Raw genomic sequence first — 18,720 nt, forward strand, 5'->3', positions numbered from 1 at the left:
CATAATAGGAAACAACAGTCAATTTTAATATTTAATAATATTTTATTTTCTTGATAATATAAGTATTGCAAAGGAAAAGAGAAACTTATTATATGATCTGTGACATAAAAGAAAAAGTAAAAGATTAATATGAATAAGTGGTCATATATTGAACTATAATAGTATAAATAATTTATGATAAACACATAATAACTAGATCAAATCTTTATTTATGTTTGAATAATATAATAATAATATTATTATTATTGGTATTACTTAAATGACCATGAATTATGGAAGATAACAGTGAGATTTTTTCTAATATCACAGTCAAACTATTAGGCACGATTAGCCTTGAACTTTTGACAATTATCGAATCATTATATTCAAGATTATGGTTATAACATCCAGTTTCACTACTTAGGATTGTAACACTCATAATTAATCTCACATCGAAAATAGATAAAAATTAAGATTAATTTATAAGGATACGATAAGTATATTATGATAATTTTAACTTAAATATTTTGATTAATAATTAAATCAAATAAAATTATAAGCCAATCAAAATCTACTTAATATTTAGGTATGATGTCAAAGTCGACTCAATATAACTTATGTCGCTCATTCAGGAAAGAGAACAAGATGTCGGTCATTTGTGTCTGTCACGTTGGTACGGGCGTTGCTGTGAAATCCCAACTCATTCCATAACTCCTCGTAAATGTCATTGTACGGGCATATGCGTTGGCGTGTCCTTTGATGTGTCTGTCACGAGGCTCAAGAACAACTCATAACCACATGATAAAGATCGAACGCATGAGATTGCGTTGATCCATGTCATGTTATCTCCATCATGCAACTTAAATGTACACACTCCAACCGCCAGGCTAATTGGCAGATTAGGACGGTGACTTGACGCGCCCATCACTGACTTTAACAACCAGCCGCCCCAACTCCCTCTGATTATAGATGCTGTTGCGTGCATCAAAGCTCACAGCTTCGGAGAAACCAAAGCACGGCTGTTTTGTGCGACTATAAAATGTGCGGACTCGCCCCCAAACGAACGTAAAACGACTGAAGCCTAAGCAGAGAAGAGGAAGTGGCGCGGCCGATCGATGGGTTTGAAGGTGCGGGAAATATCCTAGCGTTTTGTTTTTTCGGATCCATGTGTAGATTCCTACCCAATCTGCTTTGATAGTTCGCATCTTGTTGAGATCAGTCTGCTTTCAGCTATGGTGGTAGTGTATGTTCTGATCGGAATTTTGTTGCTGGCGTAGATCAGATTTGGTTTTTGGGTCGCTTGAATATTTGGTGGGTCTATTTTCTGCTGATTCTTTAGTAGATCTTCTGATTCTATCCTCCCACGATCTGTTCAATAAATTGCTGTGTGTGTGTGTGGGAGTAGGGATTGTGTTGGATGGAAGATATGTTATTTTTTTTATCCTTCTCGGATGGGGCAAGAAATCGGTCTTAACAATGTTGTTTGTTTCTGATCTCTTTGCACGGTTGTCATGTCACTACTACCTATTGATTTCTTGGCATATGCTTCCTCTGAAAATATTATTTGTGTTTTTCTGTTTTCTCATTTTTTGGTTCTCAATATGTTTGCGTGTATCGAATAAACATTCAATTATTATCATTAATGTTTAAGTGGTCATAGTAATAATGAACACTTTCTGCAATTATCATCATGTTGCAGGAGGAGTTTGAAGAATATGCCGAGAAAGCAAAGACCTTGCCTGAAAATACGACCAATGAGAATAAGCTGATTCTCTACGGTCTCTACAAGCAAGCAACTGTTGGACCAGTTAATACTAGTATGTACAGATTTCCTTCTATGTTATTTTAGCATCAGCTTTATGTGTTTGCAATGTCAAATATGAAGTTGGTAGATGATGATCTGAATTCTGACAGATATTGCAGGTGCAACCTTTCATCTGCTCTTAACCCTAGAAAATATAGCGGCCATACCACGTCAGTGTTGATTGCAATATCATTATTTGAGAAAAATTCTCTTCTGTTATTCCCAAAATTAGGCACCGGTGCAGGATTGCTATAATCATTCATAAGGCATACCTTTATCCTAAACCAAAATGGATGACATAGACTAAACATTGAGACGGCATCCTTTATGTTTGTTCATGTTTTCATGTCATACTTTACATTTATCCCATCAAGCTGCTTCCTTTACCATTTCCTGCTTTGGGATATGTTTCAAATCCTCTGAACTGTGTTTACCTGGTCATGCTTGGCAGTGGCAAAATATGAAATTGCATGATGCTTTTTTTTCTTCAATCTCTTGGGTATAACATGCATCGAAATTATCCGATCCCTATGATACCTATATTTGGGCCTGAACCTGCCTAAGTCCTGGTGACCCAAGACACTCCAAATACTTGCATGGTATTACCCACTGTTTAACCTCAAGGAGACAATGCTGAACAGCATTTTGCCTATATTCATTGCCACTTTTGCAGTTTTCTTGTGCTTTATCTTTTCTAATATAATTTTTTTATCAAAGATCCTATCTGTCAATTAAACAGGCTGCTCGGTCATATATAGATTTAGCAATGGAGTCTCAATTATTTGAGATTGGCTACATAAATCTTTTGTTGCCATTGAGATCCGTAAAGAGCCATATATTTAGTCAAGTTAAAAGTATTTGAATTTTTTTATGGTTTCTGTTAAAGAGTTTTTTAAGGTCTTCTTCTACTTCTCATCTACCAGGAATTTATTTCTCACCTCTTCTAACTACCGCATCTAGGTTTTATATCTGAGTATATATCATTAACATTATTTATTTTACCTTTTTTGACTACCACGATTAGTGACCTCTTCTAATAGAATTTATTTGGGATCAACCACATGCTCGTACAATTTGTCGATCTCCTTATTAGTATGAGTGATTATTGCACTATCTGATGTAGCTCTTTTGAGTATATATTACTAACAGGAATTCTTTCACCCCTTCTGACCATCGTCTCCTATCTGTGCACATGTCCATAACATGTCTGTGCTTGTAGGCCTCCTTATTAGTACCATGAGTGAAGCTAAAATTGTTAAAAAATTTACTTGTCAGTTTTGAACTATTACATAAGATAACTCTTCCACATACTTGTTACTTTATGTTTACCTTCCTACATTTTGCTATTTTAGTGTTGCTAGGCATTAAGTGATTTTTCTGAAGCGACAAATCTTATAAACCAGGCCACCTGACAAATTGTCCAATCTTCTCATTGTTAAAGATAAATCTACCATTATAATTTGTGTTTGTAATATTTTCAACTGTAGTTTTGTAGGTATCAAGTGATGCTGTGCAATCCTATGAATACCAACTTCCTGATTTCTTTGTATTTGTGTCATTCTCTTCTTGACTGTCTCATTTTTTTTCTCATCATGTCTGAAAAAATATTTGATCTGACATGCTATCCTTGTATAGCACAATCAAGTCATGTACAAAAACTTCATCTCCATATGAAAATACCTTCACTATTTATTCCTCCCTTTGAGAATTTCTTCTTCCCTGGAAGAGAAGATCCTTGATGAGAGGCTAATATCCTATCAATATGCAGATTTGATCTCTATCTGGAAATTGTTATTTTAGGCTGTGTTTTCTTCAAGTCAAATATTTTCATGTTTCACTGTTTTACATGTTAAAAATTTTCATTTTGTTTTAGGCTGTGTTTTTTCAAGTTAAAAATTTTCACTCTTTTACTCAATGTAAAGGAAAAGGACTTGCATAATAAAATTATGTTTTTCCCCTTCATTAGGACATATAATGAATGGTTAATGAAATTTATGCAGTTTAGACATCTTGTTTCGTGGGTATACAGGGCACTGAGCCTCATTAGTGCATGCAATCTGAGTTTGGAATGCTTTTACTTTTGCTGTCAATACATGACTTACTACAACCTTTTGTTCCAATCGATGTTCTTTTACTTGATAGAGTTCACCCAGGTGCGCGTTGGTTTCAAAAATGGGTCCATACTTAAGCCCTATGTTTTGCAGGTCGCCCGGGTGTGTTCAATCAGAGGGACAGAGCAAAGTGGGACGCTTGGAAGGCTGTTGAAGGTTTCAGAAGCTACTGTGAATCTTTCACTCCCTGTTCAAATGCCTAGCTTCTTTCTTACTTAGGTTTATCACTTGCAGGCAAATCAAAGGAGGACGCCATGAGCGACTACATCACTAAGGTCAAGCAGTTGCTGGAAGAGGCTGCTGCAGCTGCGTAGACTCCTCCTGTCCGAGTGCCATCTTCTAGTGATGCATTGATCAATTATCTTCTGAACTACATCAGTATTTCTTTCTTTCCCCGTGTATTCACATCTTCATCTATCAAATAAGTTATGTTTTAATCGTGGATGTATCTGTTCAAAAATTGTGCATGATAGCTCAGTAAGTTAATTGCAAAAGAAGAACTTAATCGAGAGTGCTTACCACAACGAATCCTCACAATTAACTTCGGCTACACCTGCAGAAAAGACTTGGTCATTCTCAAATTCTAACTCGACCTATGAAGTCCAAGATTCCAACTGATCATTCACAGCATTTATAAGAGTCAGACGTATCCAAAATGTTTGTTACATGAAAATATTCATTTCTATTAGTCAGAACATTGTGGATCAACACAAATCTTTAACACCACTAGGGACATGCACGCGAACATACCAAATCTTCAACACCACTTAAAACAGCACGAAGACAGGTGGAACAAACACACAGCCACGGAGCTTCAACTAATTCGACCATAAACGATCCACAAAGGTTGGATCGTTTGGTGAACTTTTACTGCAGCGGAACCACACAAACTGATTCCTAACCGTCAAGTTTCTTGGTCTTCTCTTTTTCCAGCAAGTAGTATCTCTCAGCTTCTGGCATCGTCACCATGATGGCGCGCAGTCGGGAATTCATTTCGTCTACCTTCTGCATCATGGCGTCATTGGTTAACATGCCATTCAAGACACGTACAATTGTTCCCCAGCTTTCTGTTAAAGGTAAGATAATGATTACTACAGAGGCAATGGTACCCCATGCAATGGCAACCACTGCCCAAAACGTGAAGTAGCCCAAACTGAATTTTCCTGCATGAAAATAAAATGAAATTAACAGATATAGTGAATCATATAAGTTCTTCAACATTGAGGATAATTTTTTCCAACCATGATGTCTTTAGATATAGACTGCCTTTTTTGTGTCATTGGCACTGTCACTTGGTAAGATTGTCAAAGGACTGCAGCGCTTGCAAGAAAGAAATCTAAGAGAGATCGGAAATTGATTTTGCATTACTAGACAGTGAGAAAAGTACATGTATAATGCTAATAAGGTACTACCGCAGAACTCGGCCAACATGACGAGTCAGACCCATAATTTCATATGCCAGTTTGAGTTGATGAAACCAAAAAGAAAATTCTGTAACATGTGCTACCAGATTAAAAGTAATGTTGAGTCTATTCTAAACTTGTATACAATGTTGAAGGAAAGGAAGTGTCTCAATTTTTAAAGGTATTGCTATAGGTCTGAATCAATATGCTGGTAACTAAAATTTACCTTAGAAGTTACAACTTAGCAAAGTCAAAAAATATTATCCTCGACTCTCTGTAATTTTAGCTTACCAAGAAGTAAAGGTGGAGATACAGATATTCTTACCTGCTGGAAGTGAAAGCATCGGCCAAATGATCACGATGATAGCTGTGAAAACTATGCCCCACTTCACAATCCAACCCTTAGCTCTCAAAAGCTTTTCCTCCTTAAACTCTTCATCTGGCAAATCACTCTGTACCTGCTCAACCAATGTTATTTCTTTGGTAGTTCCCCAGTCATATTTCTGGGGCCACAAGATGCTACACACAACATGAATAAATCCTCCAGTCAATATAGCTACTAGGTTGCCAGCGAGCATGGGAGCGTTCCGACCAGTAGTCTCAAGATTAACACGGCCATATTCTATGCTTGTCACTGCTAACCACGTAATTATTCCTAGGATGCAACCAATGACTGTTCCAAGAATAGCACCAAGTGCGTTTGCCTTTCTCCATAGAAGCATCAAAGCTATAGGCATCACTGCTGAGCCTATAATTACTCCCATTGCAAGATACATCCATCCAAGAGAAACTCCAACCTTGTTCAAGATTACAGCTAAAACACCCATGAAACATCCAAAACCAAGGACAACCCCTCTGGAGACTTTGAGTATCTGCTTCCCAGTTGCATCAGGATTTATGTATGTCCGGTAAATATCATATGTGCACAAAGAAGAAACCGCCACTAGTTCCGCTGAGCCAGCAGAAGTCACAGCCCTGCAACAAATAATTGGCAATGTCCATTTATTAGAAACTCCAATATGCTCGTAATATCTTATACAATGCAAACTCAGGGTTGCTTATGACATAAATATCTAAGTCAGGTCAATCACTCACTTAAAAGCTATTTTTTGTTAATTTTAATTACCTTTAACACATAGGGTAACAATTGTTAGGGCAATTTCACCAATTCCCTGGTATTTGCGGAACCTATTTCAAGATATTTTTCCTCTTCTTGCCAAGCTCAAGGTTGTAGACATCTGCTACATCCCTAGGGCTAGTAATTTTGTTAGCCATTCAGGAGGTCCCAAGGTTCCCATTTTGTTAGTAATTTTGTTAGCCATTCAGGAGTTCCCATTTCTGCTACATCCCTTGGCAAACTTCAGGAGATCCCAAGGTTCCCATTTCTTGTATCCTGCGGCTGACTGCCCAGCTCACCTTGTTGTTCTTGATACTTAAATCAATTTAGCTTTCTTTCTTTTCCAAAAAAAAACATAGGGTAACAATTTGAGTATGATCATTACGGTTAGTGATAATACCAATCATGTCTGTGAAACTGATAAAGAATAGAGGATAATTTGAAAAATAAAACTTATTACAAACTAACACTATGTACATGGTCTTATAACTGATCCATTCATATTATTCCACACAATTAGAGGTTTATAAGAGTGGATAAGATCATTTACCATGTAGAATACATTATGCTCCAATTTTCTAAAAAAATCTGTCTGAATCAAGTGATATTCAATACAAATTAACTACAATTTGCAAAGGACATCCAGATCAGTTAATAAATTGCAAAAGATTCTAAAAGAATCACTGAGTTTGTGGGTTTGCACAATCTATCTCACTCAGATCCAAAATGAAGTTCTGTCATAACAGTCAGTCTGTGAGTTTGCTCACTTACTTTTGTCAATAGGAGGCTCTAAGACACGGTACAGACATTTTTATCCAATAACTTTTATATCACCTTTTTATTCCTACCAAAAGAAATAGGAATTTGATCATCTCAAATAGGGGATGTTCCTACTCAGCCCTATATCACTTCAAATAACAACTTCTCCTGAAATTTGATTAGGTATTGACAACTGATTCAAAATAACTCAACTATCACCTTGATATAAGATGCATAATTACTTACTAGTTCTGTTGAACACAATGTAATATCAAGTTGATGTTTCAAAATTATAAGTACAGATTGATTCGGATTGGTAGATCTAAGATTAGAGTTGAACATAAACAGAAGTATCTGTAATGAGTACTTGCGACATTAATACTTGTCCCTGATAGTTTCATTAACTAAAATCTCTGTTGCATTCCATATTTCTAAACAAGGCTTAGAACTTTGAGCCCTCCTAATGCCAACAGAAATGTCAAATTCAATAAACATAACATCTCACTTCATTATCCACCTTTAGATCTTATTTTGCTGAAGCTGATACCCTTATCCTAGACACATTATCCATCATTTTCTCATTCTCCCAATTACCTTATGTTCTTAGATGTTCTTTGGTGCTGAATATTCAAAGAAAATACATTTTAGATCAACTTTTTCTCATAGAAGGTTTCAAATGTTATGTAAGACATGTCAGACATAAGTACAGCAATCTGTAACTTGAATTTTCAACCAAAGTATACCATTCATCTGTTTTCTAGTGCTCGATGTCACATAAGAACTGTGTATGCTTTTTGAACATAAATCCTTCTTTTGATATTAATCCTTACCCTCCATAACTTTTCTCAATTTAGTTTACCTATAAATAAAATGCATTATTGTGAAGCCTCGGATTTTTGTGCACCGAAAAATTCTAATGTCTTAACCAAGGACTACTGTACTATCCAAAATGGGAAACAGTGGGGGGTGCAGGGTGGGGGTGGGGGGTGGTGGGTGGTTTAAGGTACATACTGGTTTGGGTGTGGGTTGGTACACAGACCATCCCTGTTTCGAGCATCATGGTCAAAATAAAAAAAAACGATGGGGTCCATCCAACTCGGCACTAAAAAAAGAAAAAAAAAATTAAAGCTCACGAACGTGAGCCCTCTTCTTGCACGTTGCTGCCACTACACCTGTTTCGTGATGTCATTATCGCCGCCACTGCTTCCCAACGTCGTCGCTACCACCATCATTGCTTCCCGACGCCGCTACAACCACCACCATTTCTCGATGCCGTACCGCCACCACCGCTTCTCGATGCTACTGCTTCGCGAATCCTTGGTCATACTGGTTGATGCCGCTACCAACATTGTTGCCCCGTGTTCCTTCTTCTTCCCAGTTATGCTCCTACCTCTTCTCCTCCACTTCTTCTTTCTTCTTCTTCCTTCTCCTCTTTCTCTTTTTCTTTTTTCCTTCGTCCTTGCTCCTCCTTGCTCCTCTATTCCTCCATCACCCCTTTCTCTTCTCCTTTATTTGTCTTCCTCTCCAAAACACCAATACATAGCAGTGTACTATGTGTCGATACACTAGTACTAACCAAAATGTACTAGTTCGACAGATTGCCAAAACGGGTTTGGCACCCAAAACAACGATCCTTGGTCTTAACTACTAATCTGATTTATGCTAACATATGTGAATTTTTTCAATTATATGTATTAAATTTCTTTAGATTAAATAAAATTTAGAAGCTAACCAAATTTTATCTTTAAGGTTTTTTCCTACGAAATAATATAAACCATATAATATTATAAGTAAAATAGTTAAACAAGTAACTTGGTCTATCGCTGCTTTTTGGGCTGCGATGATATTTTTCATGTAAGCATAACACATTAAGCTATAACATCCACACAGATTTGTCAATATAACTGCAATTTGTTGACATGCCACCGACTTGCACAAAAATCAAGATATCTGTTGCCCATTAGGAAAGAACTAGAGAACTAAGTGCCTGCATTCACTTGCAAACCTATGAAAGTAGAAGATCAAACTAAAAGGGAGCTTAGAACTTACATAAAGAGCATTGTGAGTAGGAGGACTGATCCTGATTTTCCCATTAAGGCAGTTGCTGTAGCAGGAGGAACAAGGCCTTTCGCAGCTTCAGTTGCTGTTAATGGAAGATCAAGAGCCAGTGCACCTAATCCCAATGATGTTGCCAAAGAGAATGGTACAGCAAACCAAACAAGCCCACCCAACAAATATCCCTTGTGGGTAGATGATGGTCTTGCAGCTATGGCACTCATCCAATATCCCTGAAGCACAGAAAAATATGAGGACTTTCAAGATATCTTTCATATTTTGACTAATAAACCAAGTAGCTAAATTGTCAATGATGTCAATCAAGCTAAACAATCTACCAAATAAAAATAGAAAAAAATTTCCAAATTGGAAAGTAGATAATAACAAGAAGCCATTGAACTGTCACAGATAGCAACAGGACAGTCATATCTATTTTTTCACCAGCAACCTGTTTAATAGTGATAAACAGAAAAGGTGCAGTAACATCTTATTAACCAGTTGGTCATGACATGTTAGGAAATGTCATAGATAACGAAGATGTGATTTCTGCATCTCTTGTAGGTTATGTACAAAAAAACCCTTGATAGATGTGATTGGATGTTGTTTTGTTAATATTTCCATTGCTAAATTTATTTTTATGTTTTGACATTATATTTTTTGTCACTTACGATTGCACTTCATTGACAGTATGTCAAAACTTTATTAGATTTCTAATTGTTTTCTAAGATAATTGATGCAATGGACAAATATTTTGAGAAAACAATTGAGTCGATATTTCTCTTTTATATATATATATATATATATATATATATATATATAAATAACTCTATCAAGTGAAGTCTCCTTTATATTCTTTTACCTGCATTTTAAAATCCTACATAGAAACAAGAAGTGCCAAACATTTTAATATATCAGTTTAATGATAAAAAGGTTTTGATATAGGAAATAAAACAGTAGATCCTGAATTATTTGCTTGAAATCTATAGGTCATGAATCTTTATATGGTTTCTAGCATTTCTTTGCTTCCATCTACTAATGGTATTAGTATAAGGGAAGAAGAAATATTTGGAATCTAATTGATAAAAGGAAAAACATGATAAACAATTATAATTAATTAAAATTTTATTTAGAAAGTGATATTAGAAGTGTATGAAGTCCTTACAAGTAGAAAATTTTGATATTTTAGCATGGTAAAAGACACAAACGCACATTTATATTCATTTTACCGTGGTTCATGGTATTCTTAGCCCTTCAAACACTCAGAAGCAGCCTTTAGTGTAAGCAGAGTCATTAATGAAAAATGGTAGAAAAATGAGAGAAAATACATTAGAAGTATCCATCTATCTTAAAGATTAGATGGATGTCGAATAAAGACATAATATTAAAGATAATAAATATTTTTTGTTTTTATTTATATTTTTGAATTTTTATGTAAATTTTTTAACCTATTTTAATTTTCAGAAAAACAAGGGTCCACCTTACGTAGTCCAACATGGCCTTGGGCTGCATGCCAAATTTAGACCAGATTTGGTTTCTTGGCCTGGTCAGTGGAGTGTCATGCCACCCCAATCCATGTCTGTCAGCTTGCCTTAGCCCATATTACATCTCTATCCAAGCATTTGTTTTTTAATATTCTTTTACTTTTTATAGAATGAGGATTAAAAGAAAAGTTCTAAGCACTGACATAGTCTAAATAAGAATGAGAACAAAGATCTAAAGGGCATTGATAAAAGGAAAGCAACTCAAAAGTGAAGGTTATGATGAATGTGTACAGAAACAAACAACATGTTAGAAAATGAACTTACATTGTCTACAAAAACGGTTCCAAAGTTTCCAACAATGTTGATAATTCCAAAAACAAGGCCACCTGAGCTTAACATGGTTAAGTAAGTTCCTTTATAGTTCCCACTTACAGGTCCACAAGATTGACCTGTATGTGAAATTGGATAATCACATACTCTTGATTTGCTAGCAACCTTCATAAGGTGGTTGTATACGACTTTTGGGCTGCCGAGATGACTACTTGCTGTATATACCAAATAAACAAATATGACCAAGACGACGTGCACTGCATGTAGCAGGAAGCTGAAAGTTAGGGAAATCAAGATAAGATAGCAACATCACAAATTCAGATACGTAAGATTGCAGAAAGAGAAATAAAATATCAGAAATATTCTCAATCAGAAACACTTTCAGATTCTTGGAATTTAGATATACCACAAGACTAGGAATATAGGATCCTGATCAACTTGTGATAATTGTCGATGCAAAGTTGATAAAAAGGTCAGAAAAAATTTTGCGCATCCCTAGTATCATACTTGTTATGAGACAAAATCAAGATGGTGTGTGTGCAATAACAAGGGAACAAATTATCTCAGACACATCAGCTTGTGGAAGAATAAAATAAAAATGAGAAGCAATATAAACATGTCAGTCAGGTAGCAATAAGATCGGACTGCTTTTGTGCTAGGCAGATACTAGATTTGCCAAAGAGAAAAAACAGCCTAAAGGCCTATATAGGCATGAACTAATATTTAATGTTCAAATTTCTCATTTTTGATGATCATACATTTGTAAAGTAACATGAACAGAAACCTATCCAGAACCCATCTCATGTAGACGGGTGCAACCAAATCTTAGGCCTGACGATATAATATGGCTATGCTTGACTTAATGCATCCAGACACAAATCGGCCATGGTCACAACCTTTGATATCATCAAGAGAAAGACAATTTAATATTAATTTAGTGCATGGAACCACACTCCCATTTGATTCCTACAAATCATTGGCAAATTATACATAGGAAACTTCCAACTTCTAGGTACACTTCCTCTGTGACATGATTTGACAGATAAAATGACAATCAGAACCAATCATGAAAACTAACATAAACTAAATTTAAGCTTTTCATTAAGAAAGATGATGAGAAAAAATAAAATCTAGAAGTTATAGTGTAAATCTCTAGGGAACTAATTCTACAGTTGAGAAAAAAATATTGAAATACAATTCTCTGTGCAATGGCATAAAGAAAATCAAGTAAATATTTTATGGATAAAAGAATGAGTTTTTATACTGGTCTATGCCTCTTTGCTTGTTTATCCTTTTCTAATCTGTCAGCATTCAGAGTCTCAGACTATGAAAACTAAACAAGATTGAAGATAAAACATTGAAATAATAAACACACACTTAAAATTGGTAATATAAGATGGATCTATCAATGGTAGACTTTTTTTGGGTCTATTTATGACAGTGCCTCCTAGCTCTTCAAAGGAAGAACTTCATTGATTTGCTGATAGAAGGATCAAACAAGAAATCCCAACACTAAAAGACTGCTACAAATAAAACATATAATAAAAGGTAAATGGATGTTCAGGCGGCGAGCGTCCATAAGGAGATATGGCCAATCTGATTATGGACTAGAACAAAGCTTATCTGGAGGACATAAACCAGTGCCAGCCCCATCTTCTGCTGTCTCCTCTGCTTTCCTTTCCTTTCCAAGTGATACACCAAACTAAATTATTAATTTTAGATTAATTCAATATCAGAACCTAAGTTATATCTACTTACTCGGGTCTCAAGGTTGGCTTGGTTTTTGAATTCAAATGCATGTTGACAAAGAAGGGTGATGGCTCCATATCATTATTCAGCCACTGTTATCTTCGAAGTATCTTACATTTACTGATATTTATTCCTTCCTATCTCATACCATGGTGATCTTGCCCCTTATTCTTACCCTTTGGTGATCCTTGATAATTGTACTCTTAAAGATAACCTGACTTCAAAATGCCTTTTGGACATTACCTTTGACAAGTTCATGTAATGTGTTCATTCTGTGAAAATTCAGTAGTTGAGGCAACTGATTGAAAATTAAATTTGACTTGGAAGACTTGAATACAAAAAACTTTGTCTTCTTCTAATTCAGTACATATTACGGTACCTTCCTCCTTTGGCACTGCTTATTATAGTCTAAATTTTTTAGTCATTAAGTTTTGGTAGTAAAGAAATAAGTTTGCAGATACCCTTACAGCTCCTCATTATGTTCCATATGCTGTGTGGACCGGTAAGCTCTCCTCATTGACTAACAATGATTTTTCTACTAATACTCTTAGTTCATACATATCCTACTCTCTAACGACTTCATTCTTGGTTAAGTTCTATGCACATGAACCAAGCACAACAAAGTAACAGCTTACATGGGGTCGGCTACATGATCCTTTTCAACATTAAAGTTTCTGATGTCACTAGCAATTCAAGGTCACATTTCTTTTTGATTGCTTCTAAAGAATTATTCTATACTGTTTGTGGAAATCCTGACAATTCTATTCTGAATAGAGTATGTTCTTTTTGGTTCTCATTTTGGCATGTCCAATTAATCTTGAATAATTTCCCCTCAAATTCCTCGATTGGAACTACCTTATAATATCATAAATCCTAGCACAAAACATTGTCAGAACAAACCTGAATCCAAGTGGGAGATAAATAGTCTGAAACTCCAGGAATCTTAAAATGATTCTCGGGCCCTGTGTCGTTCCTTTGCAGACCAAAACATTAATATCCCTGTGAACAAACATTTTTAACCCAATCAACTATACTTTCAGGCCTCAAAGAAAAATTAAGGCACGGTCACTATATTTCAGGCCGTAACTAATCATAATCCTTGCCTTCTACTTTTGCATGTTCATTTTGGATTCACCCATCTCCCTATTGGCAAAAAGATAAATTGGTCAATGAAGATATCTGTATCTCATTGAAAGGAAAGTTTTACAAGGGTCATGGCAACATAGACCTTCTATTTCCTCTGTAACATTTGATTACAGGAGAGATTCACGACCAAAAAGACAATGCTACAGTTTTTATGACAATAACCAGAGAGTAACGCAGAGCTAATATTCATCCAAAAGAAGGAAGGCTGTATATTAAATTTTTTGTTAGTCCGTATCAAACTCATTCTCATCTACTTATTGTTCCAATTCATAAAAGAAGGAAACTTCAGATTGCATACCTATGACTGAGTGTATGTAGCTGGCCAAGAAGGTTGCCTTTAACCCTCCAGCTAGCGTGTAGACAATAACACCGAGAGGGATCAGAAAGCTCGCGGCGTAGATATTCACACCAGTGAGTGCATTGACAACCGCGGAGCCGCCGAGCAGCAGCATCGCAGTCACAATTATGTTCGTCATGAAGCAAAATACCAGAAACACAACATGCGCAGCAGTTCCCCATCTGCATCAACATGTCGCAAAATAGCGCATCGAAAAAAAAATCGCAAGAAAATAGATTCTAATCAAAAGAACCCTGTCGATTCTACGGCGTACCGTGCTCTGACGATCTCGCAAACGGTGTGAGCCCTGGGTGCCTTTCTCTTGATCTCTATGGCCATGACACCAAACAGGAGCACCTATTCATGAACAAAAAGGAGCAACCTTTTATCTTCACTGAAACACTGAGACCCTCCTGGTGAGGGCTGGGGTTTGGGAGCAGATGACTGACCTGAATGGTAGCACCACTGGCGTACCAGAAAGGGCCGCTGACTCCGTACTCCCAGGCGACGTTGGAGCTCTGCAGGATGGTCGCTGCCCATGTCCACTGCCATGTTCAATTCCAGTAAGGCACGGGGAGGAAGAAAGAAGGGGACTGAACTCGGTAAGTTAGGAGTACCTGCGACACAATGACGCTGGCGATGAGGCCGGTCTTGACATTCCTTCCGGCGGTGTTGAACCACTCGGACGTGTGACGGGATCCCACATACCGCTTCTCCAGCCACACCTTGACACACAACAATAAGATGCCTTCATCAATCGTTGGTATTGCAATTATTATTGGCACACAACCCTAAATCCAACGCTTGCATTCTCATTCAAATCAAATCTACTAAAACAACCTAAAGTTTAGGTTGGGTTGGAACGTGACCACCCAAGCAACATGAGTTGCATCAATTTGCTTTTGACGTTGCCTATGATCGATCATACACAGATCAAGGATAAGGAGCTCTCCCGTAACTCTCCTCATTCAAATTGCTGAGAAACACATATGATCAGCATATAGTAAGTAGATCGATCATCTTAAAACAAGCAAGTAGGATACTAGTGTTCTAGGAGTGCTGTTATTTTGGAGAAGATTAAGACTTTGTATCACTCATATATAATGATTTATCTTTTTTGATGTTATTGTTTGTTTTTTTTTCTTTTTTAATAAAATAAAAAATCAACTATTAATTCTTGGGAAAAACCTCTTAATTTAGACTATGCTCATTTTTTATTTTCCAAAAATACGTAGACATCTCTCATCCTTTACATTATATTGTTCGATTACATGAACCGATTCAGAAAGCAAATTGGTTCAATTATAATAATTCATATATTATTTTTATCAATATGCCAAAGACACTGTAACATATTCAAAAGCACACAAATCATTTTTTTATGTCTTTGTTCTTAAACTAATAAAAAATATATATTTAGTTCTCCTTGGTATAGGCTTAATAATATTTTAGTATATGGGGCAAGAACATAATAATTCTATAATTATACTAAAAAAATACTATAATTAACATAGAAATCTCAAGTTTTTACATATTTTGCAAGTAATGTTGGGAAGAGAGAAGAGTGGAACCAAAATTAAAAGAGAAATCCATCGGAGATCAATAAATAAATAATGGCAATAAAAAATTAACATAAGATTTAATGTGATTGGATAAATCCCTATCTTACATTCATGAAATCAAATTCATCATTATATGAAATCAACTACAAGATCTTGAATTATCCTCATTCAAGCATAAATTTTCTTTCAGTGGAATCAACCCTTGAGTTATTCAAACATAAATTTTTTCTTTTGCATATCCCTTAATATATACTCCAAAAAAATTATATATTTTCTCTCACCATCGAGCATCAAAATATTACTCATATCTTGCTTTTCTCTCATCAAAACTAGAAATAAATAAGATATTTATAAAAAAATTAAATCCTAATTATTAGAATTTTCTTCTTATTCTTGTAACATTAGCTCTAAGAATCCTAATGATAAATTAGTTTATATTTTTAATATTTATTCTTTAGTAATGATATTTTTTTATTCAGTATCAAAATAATATAATATTATCAAAAATATTGTAATTCGGTTTATTCTGACCGATTCATATCGCGCCAATCTAAAATAAAAGTGTGAGAGTATTTTTTATTTGTTCTTTTTGGAATGACTTTTATCCCAAGAAAAATATACAGAAACTAATCAAGAAAATAAAAAAATTACATCCCAAGAATTCATCCAAATATCAACTAACTTTGAGATGAATGGTCTTTTTCATCCCAAAAATTACATCCCAAGTCTTTTGGATGTAATTAGTGATTGACGGATGTCACAATGACATATAAATCAATCTTAATACAACGATGTGATATATATGGAAGGCACCTAAGACTTCACTTCGGTGGTTGCATCAATAGAGAGCACTGTTCTAATTTGTCCCTCAAAAGTCAAAACAAAGCCAAGCAAACATTATAAGTTGAAGGCTTCAGAAGTTGGCCAAGATAGGATGTGAACGTTCCTCCCAACACCTTACTGTCAGTCACTATCTCAGAGCATAGCTATTTAAGAATTGAATGACAAGTTTGAAAGATACATCACCAAAACTGGACGCAAATATCAAGTCCAAAGTCAACTCTCGAAAAGAAAACTGTTAAAGCTCTTAGTCAACGCTCCCAAAGGGGCAAGTTTCAGTGATTAGCAGTTCTTCAGGCACCCTATTCAGCACAAAATGTGTTAATGATGCATGAAGACAAAAGTGTTCATTCATGGTAGGTGTCACACACACTCCTTTGCTGGATATTATATGAAACTCTCCAGTTTTAATTAACTCCTGAATCTGAAAATAATATCCAAGGCGATAGTTTTTGAGTGCATCATGCCATCAACTTTAAGAGGTTTATAACACTGGTGGACTGTTGATTCATGAATTCAAGCTACAAGGAATCTATGAGAAAAGTCTCAGCAAGTATGCCATCATCAAAGGACCCATCACATTTTTATGTGGTGCTTGAGACACTGACAGACGCCTACTTCCCGGCGATGGAGTACAGGATGGATGTGGCCAGATGCGCCGCCAATTGGCGATTCCAAGTTGGATGTCAAGGGATGAGATGAGATTGAATGAAGCTATCAAATGGAGATGAGCAGTGAACGTATAAAAATCCTATAGCCAATTTGAAACAGATCCTATTCTCTGTTTTCTAATGCGAAGGAAGTACTTGGGTCTTGGTGAATATTCTTCCTACTGCAGATTTCGCATGGTGTGATCTACTGAAGGTAGTAGATTCGAGTGAGGATTTGTACCACAGATCAAAACCGATGGCTTCTACAATCTGCATTGCACCTCACGAAGTAGGAATCATTATACTCAATTATTGTTCATGGAAGAATGCGAAAAACTAAAGCAAGTAATTGCATCGAAATCAACGATTTGGACCCACTTCCATGGACCTTAAGGCACAAACAAACACCACACGAAGTAGGAATCATTCAAACTAACACCTTATCTTATCGCACCTCTTTGTCAACGGGGGAAGAAGAAGAGAAAGGCGTACCAACAAGGAAGTGAAGACGGCGAAGAAAGCCCCGAAACCGAGGATGACGCCGTAGCCGACGCCCTGATTGAGAACTGGCTTGCCTCCGAAGAAGCTACTCTGCCTCACGCACTGGCCGTCGCTCGACAGCGAGTAGTACTTCTCGCCGAACCCCAGAGGGGAGCAAGCCATGAGAGGTCGCTCCTGTGCAACCTCCCTTCCCTTCTAAAGCAAGCTGGGAATTAACAAGGAAGAAGCATGCGTGGGATGTTGAGGAAGAGAGGCCGCGAGAGTTTATAGGAGGAGAAGCAACAGTTGTGCGAAGCCGTTGTTCTGTCGTCTAAGCCCTTTTCTAAAGTATCAAGCTGTCATGGTCGATGTGGCTTTTCTTCTACCAAGTGAGGTCAGATGATCCCATGGTCTTCTTCGTTTCGGAAACAAAGAAAGGGACGATTGCATCTTTTGGAATCTGTGGGGGGTTAAATGCCAAACACCAGTCGCTCATAATTCATGTTCTCTCTCATTATACCAGCGGCTATCAGTATAATCGTGACAGAGATCCAGACAGACAAATTACCTTAATATGTGGAGATGATAATAGGAAATGAAGTCAAAGCTTGCTTGGACTTTCGGGAATATGGACAGATACGGTCTCTCTCTCTCTCTCTTTCGATTGGCTGCGGAACCCATTACTTTGGGAACAAAAGGTAACTGAGCAGCAAGAAGATCAGCACCAGAAAACATAAAACTGGAAAGTTACGATCTTGCAGAATTGGCCAAAGGCATGGCCTACAAAATTATCTGCTCTAGGAACATGGTAAATTCCTAGAACATGTAGTGAATCAAAAAAGAAAAAGATATCTAGAAACAATAATTCCTAGAGCATTATTGTTGACTATCTCCAAGCAATCAGAGTTGCTATCAAT

General features: G+C 36.4%; 2 protein-coding genes across 2 annotated transcripts; one reads left to right on the forward strand and one right to left on the reverse strand.

Moving 5' to 3' along the window:
• The first annotated feature begins 950 nt into the window (after nucleotides 1–950).
• LOC135651865 (acyl-CoA-binding protein) lies at nucleotides 951–4,331 on the forward strand. The gene is made up of 4 exons (XM_065172409.1): nucleotides 951–1,106; nucleotides 1,679–1,796; nucleotides 3,988–4,050; nucleotides 4,129–4,331. Exons 1-4 carry the CDS (start codon nucleotides 1,095–1,097, stop codon nucleotides 4,206–4,208), a joined length of 273 nt encoding a protein of 90 aa, XP_065028481.1. The 5' UTR covers nucleotides 951–1,094; the 3' UTR covers nucleotides 4,209–4,331.
• A 159-nt stretch (nucleotides 4,332–4,490) lies between these two features.
• LOC103982004 (urea-proton symporter DUR3) lies at nucleotides 4,491–18,473 on the reverse strand. The gene is made up of 9 exons (XM_009398791.3): nucleotides 17,816–18,473; nucleotides 14,889–14,996; nucleotides 14,721–14,816; nucleotides 14,546–14,628; nucleotides 14,233–14,453; nucleotides 11,034–11,296; nucleotides 9,223–9,461; nucleotides 5,623–6,272; nucleotides 4,491–5,057 (listed from the first exon to the last, which is right to left on the reverse strand). Exons 1-9 carry the CDS (start codon nucleotides 17,984–17,986, stop codon nucleotides 4,792–4,794), a joined length of 2,097 nt encoding a protein of 698 aa, XP_009397066.1. The 5' UTR covers nucleotides 17,987–18,473; the 3' UTR covers nucleotides 4,491–4,791.
• Between the last annotated feature and the right edge of the window lie 247 nt (nucleotides 18,474–18,720).

Source organism: Musa acuminata, chromosome BXJ1-4, assembly GCF_036884655.1.
Source record: "Musa acuminata AAA Group cultivar baxijiao chromosome BXJ1-4, Cavendish_Baxijiao_AAA, whole genome shotgun sequence".
NCBI lineage: Eukaryota > Viridiplantae > Streptophyta > Magnoliopsida > Zingiberales > Musaceae > Musa > Musa acuminata.